The sequence below is a fragment of the Somniosus microcephalus genome, chromosome 10, assembly GCF_052327205.1.
Source record: "Somniosus microcephalus isolate GS21.2 chromosome 10, FLI_Smic_1.0, whole genome shotgun sequence".
Lineage (NCBI taxonomy): Eukaryota > Metazoa > Chordata > Chondrichthyes > Squaliformes > Somniosidae > Somniosus > Somniosus microcephalus.
This window is the reverse complement of record NC_140996.1, coordinates 130229595-130237560: the sequence shown is the minus strand read 5'-3', so window position 1 is coordinate 130237560 and position 7966 is coordinate 130229595. Positions and strand designations below refer to the sequence as shown.

At 39.0% G+C, this 7966-nt stretch overlaps 1 protein-coding gene across 1 annotated transcript in view; it reads right to left on the bottom strand.

Moving 5' to 3' along the window:
• Window positions 1–5043: 5043 nt before the first annotated feature.
• ctsc (cathepsin C) overlaps window positions 5044–7966 on the bottom strand; it is a 42199-nt gene continuing 39276 nt past the window's right edge. The window contains exon 7 of the mRNA XM_085998804.1: window positions 5044–7605. Within this exon, the coding sequence (XP_085854930.1) occupies window positions 7103–7605 (503 nt within the window). The 3' untranslated portion in view covers window positions 5044–7102. The remainder of the gene's footprint in view (window positions 7606–7966) is intronic.

Here is a 7966-nt window from a genome sequence, read left to right as displayed (position 1 = left end):
TTATCCACTTTGGTGTCAAAAACAGGAAGGCAGATTATTATCTGAATGGCAATAGATTGGGAGAAGGGGAAGTGCAACAAGACCTGAGCGTCCTTGTGCACCAGTCACTGAAAGCAAGCATGCAGGTGCAGCAGGCGGTTAAGAAGGCAAATGATATGTAGCGAGAGGGTTTGAGTACAGGAACAAGGATGTCTTGCTGCAGTTGTACAGGGCCTTGGTGAGACCACACCTTGAGTATTGTGTGCAGTTTTGGTCGCCTTATCTGAGGAAGGATGTTCTTGTCATGGAAGGAGTTCAGTGAAGATTCACCAGGCTGATACCTGGGATGGCAGGAATGACGTATGAGGAGAGATTGGGTTGATTGGGCTTGTACTCGCTGGAGTTTAGAAGAATGAGATGGGATCTGATCGAAACTTATAAAATTCTAACAGGACTAGATGCTGGGAGGATGTTCCTGATGGTCGGGGAGTTTAGAACCAGGGGTCAGTCTAAGGATAAGGGGTAAGCTATTTAGGACAGAGATGAGGAGGAATTTCTTCACCCAGAGAGTGGTGAACCTGTGGAATTCTCTGCCAAAGAAGGCAGTAGAAACCAATTCATTAAATATATTCAAGAAGGAGTTGGATATATTTCTTAAGGCTAAAGGGATCAAGGGATATGGAGAGAAGGCAGGAACAGGGTACTGAATTTGGATTATCAGCCATGATCTCATTGAATGGCGGAGCAGGCTCGAGGGGCCGAATGGTCTATTCCTGCTCCTTTCTTCTATGTTTCTACTGTCAGTTCAGCTGTTAACTTTCAGAATCCTGTCTGCTGTATAGGTGTTCAAAAACTTATAAAAATGGTTATGACTGATGTATCTATTTGATGCCACTCTTATCAAAGTCTCGTTTGTATCTTTTTTACATTTAGAACACCTTAACTGGTTGTATTACAGACTCCGTGGTGTTTCAAGTCCAACACAAACAATGTGATTGCTTCGTGCATCTATTGATGTAATATTTACAAAGTCTTCTGTAGGTATCTTTTACAACATGTAAATCATAAACACTTCAACCAGGGTGTTCTATGCATTTTTTAACTACTTCAATGGTTATATCACAGACGTCGTGTCTGCTTGTTCTATGTTTAACACAAAACTATTTTACAGCAGGTATTTCTTTTACTTGATGTCATTTTTTCCCAAAGGCACATGTTTTTTTAAATTTATGTGATGCTTTCTGAAGTGTTGGTTTATAACACTTAACTTGGGCATTGCTATTGTGTTTCTTCCAATGTTCAGGCATAGAGGAACCTCCAACCTGCTGTTTCAACAGGGCCATTGTTTTAGCATTAACAACCGATTCCCATTTCAAAAGCTTGTATGGTGTTTACAACTTGTGTTAACAAACCATCTCATCTCAGAAGCCTGTATTCTGTTTACAGCCCATGTCTGAGGCTTTTAGATTTTTAAACCCAGTTTTCATGTTTTAAGAAAGTCAAAAATTCCATTCATAGGATGGTGCATGTTTCTGAAATATGGCTTCTCCTTTACAACCAGTCCCTGCAACGCAGAGTTTCAGTATTCCAAGGTTCCTCGACCCCCACCCCCCCCCAAACAAAATAATGACCAATGCCTCCTATGTTTTAGATGGCCGAGACACCTTTCCTAATTATGTAATGTCCTCAAACTATACACCATAGTATAAATAACTCAATCCAATATAAAAGTTTATATACTTGCAAACCATTGTGAACAGCAATGTTCCATTACTGAGCTATCCATTATACTGACAAATATCACAATAAAACACAGTATATACTGGTAACATAAGAACATAAGAAATAGGAGCAGGAGTAGGCCAATCGGCCCCTCGAGCCTGCTCCACCATTCAATAAGATCATGGCTGATCTGATCCCAACCTCAAATCTTCTATCACTCTGCATCCACCCGAACCCATGTGATCTCCCGGGAGAGGCGAAAAACCAGATAAAGACCCAATGGCCAATTTGGGAGAAAAAAAATCTGGGAAATTCCTCTCCGACCCATCTAGGCAATCGAAATTCTTCCAGATCACTCTGTCCCTATATTTTCTACAGTACTTACCTTCTGTAAAGGCGATCTCCACCCCAGCCAGGAACAGGAATAAAACCATCTCCTAAAATCTAACACAGAATTAGAACACAGTAGGAGCAGAACAAGGCTACACGGCCCTGGGCCCACTCCACTACCCACAGGGCCATGACCATTCCGAACCTAGACTCATGTCCAATTTCCTGCCCGCTCCCCGTAACCCTTAATTCCCTTTACTTCTAGGAAACTATCTATTTCTGTTTTAAATTTATTTAATGATGTAGCTTCCACAGCTTTCTGGGGCAGCAAATTCCACAAACCTACCACCCTCTGAGTGAAGAAGTTTCTCCTCATCTCAGTTTTGAATGAGCAGCCCCTTATTTTAAGATTATGCCCCCTAGTTCTAGTTTCACCCATCATTGGGGCAAGTACCGGTGAACATCAATAAGCTGAAACTGTGCAGTCTCCATCTCAATAAGAAATTATTGTCCAATACTACTTGTGTTCTTTTGGCTGTAGGCTATAAAATAATACATTTCCAAAAACATTCCTCGCAACTTTTTTCAATTCATAAACAATTTTCACTTCACTGCATCACATCTCTCCAGACACTGCAGGAACAGAATCTGGGGATTATTTTGAGTCTATATGCTGTTGGCAAAGAACCTTGCCGTCCAGCAGTGCAAATTGGAAATTCAGATGGTTACTGACTATAACTTTCCATCCATTCATTTTAAATGATTGGAAAATAGTTGTTAAGTGCACAACCCCACCACTCACCAGCCACACTAATGTCCCCCTTTATATCTAATATTTTATACTGCCGAGCGCATACTGGAAATATCAGTGGGTAATCTCTTTCATTACTATGTGGCATGGCTTCAATAGGAAGGGTGGGCATATTCAAACTCTCAGGAATTTCATTATAGTAAAGTTTGAGTAAATGCAGCTTTACAAACAAAATTTGATTATTTTGCGATCTTGCATTAAGTGGTCAAAGACAAACATTGCTTCAAAATCAATATCCAAAATAACATTTTGATCACAGTATCATCCACAACGTTATTTGATAAACATGTTGTAAACACGTTTGACCAAGTGAATACACAAATAACCGTCAGAGGTTAAAGAATCACTGAAAAATGGAAAATCAAAGTTAGGAATAATGGGAAATTGTACTACATAGGATTTACATACATTTTTGAATAACTCCATACTAATTGTATAACCTCTGAAAATATCAGAGGTTGCAGAAATATTAGGGAACTTTCCAAGGTCGCGAAAGGCACTATATGAATACAAGTCTCTCTTTCAAGGAAAGTTGTACCAAGGAAAATGCCAAAAGGAATATTAGGTTAACTTAAAAAAATATTTTTTTTTAAAGTGTCCTCAGAAATGAGCCTCTCCCTCTAAAGGATACAGAAACTATCCTTTCATGATGATTAGGAAGCTAATATTCTGATTGTGAATTCTGCACATATCTAGAAACACTTTCTTGGCATCAGTTCGTAGGAAAGATATTTTAAGGTGCTAAAGTGTTATAGATTGGGGCAGAACCATTATCTGTTTTCAATAAAGCTCATGTAACTGTAATGAACAACTGCACTCATTTTCATGTGCCTTACTATAATACATTGTCTTATTCACCAAGTCTTTCACTATTCTCAAAGGTCTGACCTTGCCAACCATATTGCTCCACTGTTCTTTTCTACAATGAAATATCAGTAATAGGGATGAGAAGGAGTTACAAAGAAATGCGAAAGAATTGAGATTGGTGCAAGGTTCATGGCGCCTTTTTACTGCAACCAGTTGCCTTTAATCTATGCTAAATAAGCACACTCCTGACATCTGGTGGCTATGCAACAGTATTTCATAAACTTCTCCTGGAATTAAAAGTTTTGGTTCAATTTGCAAGGGCAATAATAACTGAAATCTGAACATTTTTACCAAATAAAGGGAAGAAACTAAGAAAAAAATGGAAGGTTGAGAAAATCCACTACCATTAAATCTATTACCACAGTGGCTAATGAGAAATCTTAGATAAATTACAGGAATTAGATAATAAATGAAAGGAAATCACCTACATCAATCTGGCTAGAAAAGAAAACATAGGTGGTGGCTTAAGGGAAAGGTTATAATTGATGCACCTTTTTGCCATGCTTCCTCAGATCCCCCTCCTTCAGCTTGCAATTACAAACAGATGTACAGAGATGTACATAGCTTATATAAGCAGCCCACAATGAAATAAACATAACAGATGGGGTCCAGCTTTAAGCTCTGAATAAGTTATTTTTAAGCTAAACAGTTAAACGGATAAACAGCAGCACAGTGTGGAAATTGGTGGAAACTCAACTTCAGCACTGGTTTCAGTCATAATCAATACCAACACTTCCATGTAATAGAATGAAGCAGCCCAATCAGTAACCCCCTGCCCTCCACGAATACTTCTGGATATAAGAGAATGCTGCTCAGCTGTTGCATCTTTACTGGAACATTTGAGAGAATATTCCCTGCTCGTGGTTCACTGGTTGGTAAAACAGTAACAAGGGGGAAACAACTCAATTATCACAACAAAGGGGGAGTTGGAGGCATTTTTTTTGCCACTGAACATGGAATGCTTTATCATAAGTGTTTATTGGAGCAGATACATCATTGAAAAGGGAACTTGGCAAATCCAATAAGGAAAAAACAATACTATTCACATAGCAGGTGCATGGGAAACTCCACCACCTCCAAGTTCCCCTCCAAGTCACACACCATTCTGACTTAGAAGTATATCGCTGATCCTTCATCATTGCCAAGTCAAAATCCTGGAACTCTCTCCCCAACAGCACTGTGGGAGTACCTTCACCACACGGACTGCAGCGGTTCAAGGAGGTGGCTCACCACCACCTTCGAGAGCAATTAGGGATGGGCAATAAATGCTGGCTTTGCCAGCAAAGCCCACATCCCATATATGAATTTTTAAAAATCACTCAGAAGATAACCAGTCAAATTCAAGTACACAGCATTTATTATTGTCAATACAAGGAGATAGCAAGTCATCACATGCAAACATTCAGATTCTTGCCCGACAAATCTTATCATAAGCAACTCCATGTATAAGTTCTGGTGTAAAGACCCTGCCGATCGTTTATACACATAGGATTTGTAAAAGTTGGCTGTGTGCAAAAATATGGGTAAACAATGCTACAGTGCTTTGAAGAGCCAATGTGCTACACTAGGGAGTGGTAAAACAATATAACCACCTACAATCCTCAACATGCTGCATACCTCATCTCAGCTGTAGGGAGTCAAGGCATGGAGGCGAGGCACTTTCTTTTTGGAATGGAACATGGAGAAATAGAGAAAGAGGGGGAAGGCAAGACTTGAGCAAGTCATTCCACTCATTATGGTGCCAAAAACGATTACACTTCACATAGGAACCCTATTGCAGGTATGAGTAAACAACACAATGGTCAGGGGACAAACTACAAAGCTTCACCCTCAAACTGACATGTGCACCATCTACCTCTATTATGGTGAAGTTCAAGAAGTGGTTTTAAAAAGGTGTGTGTGTTTTATCTTGGTTACTTAAGCAAGCGTCTTCACAATAAACTCTCAGCTCGTGACGGAGTTAATTTCCAGGGGATAATTCCTATGTAGTGAAACGAGCTACTGGGAAAAGGGCTTTACAAAGGAATGGAAACATTACAAACAACTCCGAAATAAAAGTGGTCACAGGAGCCCCAGTGGCAGAAATAAACTACGGCTATCTGAATTAAAAATCTCAAATTCAGCAATCAAATAGGTGAAGAGAGTAAAAAGGAATTACTTTACTTCAGCTCCTCTTGAAGCAGACATGCTTTCAATACATGCAGTCTTGAACAAGTCACACAACATAAAGGCCAATTCTAATGGTAGAACAAAATTATAATTAACATGGCTCGAATTTGGAATGGAAAAAAACTAGCTATCCATCATTAATTGTTTGTGAAACTTTAGATATATTTCAAAACTGACAATAGTCATACAATTTATTTTGGTTTCAAGTGCTTCAGTTGAGTTTAGGCTAGGGACTGGGCAATCTCCCTGATTTGTATCTCTGATGCAGAGGGACAACTGGTTGGGGAAAGTTATAGATGAGGCAACTCACTGCTATTCTTGATGACCCAGTCAAGAAAAAATAATTGGGCAACTAAAAAAAATTACTTTTCTTCTTTTAAAAAAAAACCCCTCAAATTTGATGGAAAGTTGCACAAGCCATTTTTAAAAGCTGCCTATTGCCAAATTTAAATCAATGCACACTCTTATGGCTTATAATAAATTCTGCCTGTAAGGGTAGGAGGTAGATCAGGAAATGTAGTATTTTGATTAGCAGTCATTTAGGCAACAAGTTGGTGTTTTTCAAAGCCACAATTAGTTCCACGATTGCTATTTTTCAGAGGAAGTCTTTCTAAGGTACTGACCGACATGCATGTCAAGTAATGTAACAAAATAAATCCTTATTAAAACATACACTGCATAGATCAAAGTATTTAATCCTATACCAGCACACACCAACACGGAGATGGTTTAACAACTTAGTCTCAATTGACAGATTGTAGAAAATTATTTTAAAATAAACGATCTAGGATTTCATTTGGATCCAGATATCTGCACTCCAGTCCATTGCAGGATCAAGGAAATAGTTTTACAAAAGTAATTCACAAAACACCCCATTTATTACAATAAGCTTTGGTATCCCACAGAGCCACTCAGCATTGCACACCCCATAGATGCAAGACAAAAACAGCATTACACAGCAGCTTTCTGCCAACATGAAATTGTCTAATTATCATGAAGTTAAATAAAAACAAATTCTGCAAACTTCATTTTGAACATATCTGCAAGAACTTCCAAGACCGACTGCTAAGGGATCGCAAGCAGCACAATCTCTATTTTGAAAGCAACATTTTTTTAAAGCTTATTTATACAAAACTCAGATCAATTCTTAAAATTAAAGCAAGATTCAAAATTCAAACTTATTTCTCCAGTTTTGCTTCCAGCAAGCATGCTTGGTTATTCCCCTTAAAGTTTTGGCACTGGAGTAGCTGCTATAGCAATGCTTTCAATCGCACATTCATCACTGCCGCGATGGATTCGGAAGAAGCCACTTTCTCCCCATTTTTCTCCCCAGCTGTTCTTAACTATCCAGTAATTTTCCTTTGTTTGAGGGTCACTGCTATAGCCTACCAGCAGCACTGCATGATTCGTAAGCTCAAAGGGGTTGAATGGATCACGTAACCCAGTGTGGTGATAGATTCCGCCCTCGTAATTCAAAAAATCAGCATAAACTTCAAAAGCAACAGACACTGGGCCATTTTTTACCAGCTCCAGTTTCATTGCTGCTTCATTGCAAGCACCATAAAACCCACCCACATAATAATACTGAGAAGTGTAGTAATAGTAGCAAGATTTCTTAATGGTGCAAGGAGCATCCCTTCCAACATAAGGGAAACAATGTTCTTCAACCAAACCAAAATCTTGGGCATACTTTCCAGCAATCAGGTATGGAAATCCTCCATCACATCCTGGATGGGATTAAAAAACACACAAGTAATCTGATTATTCACATCTACACACCATGTTGCATTAATGCTAGGGTGAAAAAACAACAGCAGTGACCCCACCCCACCAACCTCAAGAAAAGTGACCTCTGTGCAAAGCGAACAGTTTTCAGTAGGAATCTGCCATTGTAATGAAACCCATTGGAACTAAAAACTCAGCTGGTGTATTATTTATATTGCAAGCTGTAAAATTGTCTGGTATGCAGTATGACCACTGCCATTGTGGATTTATTTCCTTATTTTATGCCAAAAAGGTGAGGACATTAAGTGCTTATTTTGCCTATAGGCATAGCAATTTTAGGTATAAATTGGGCCTATACTCTCG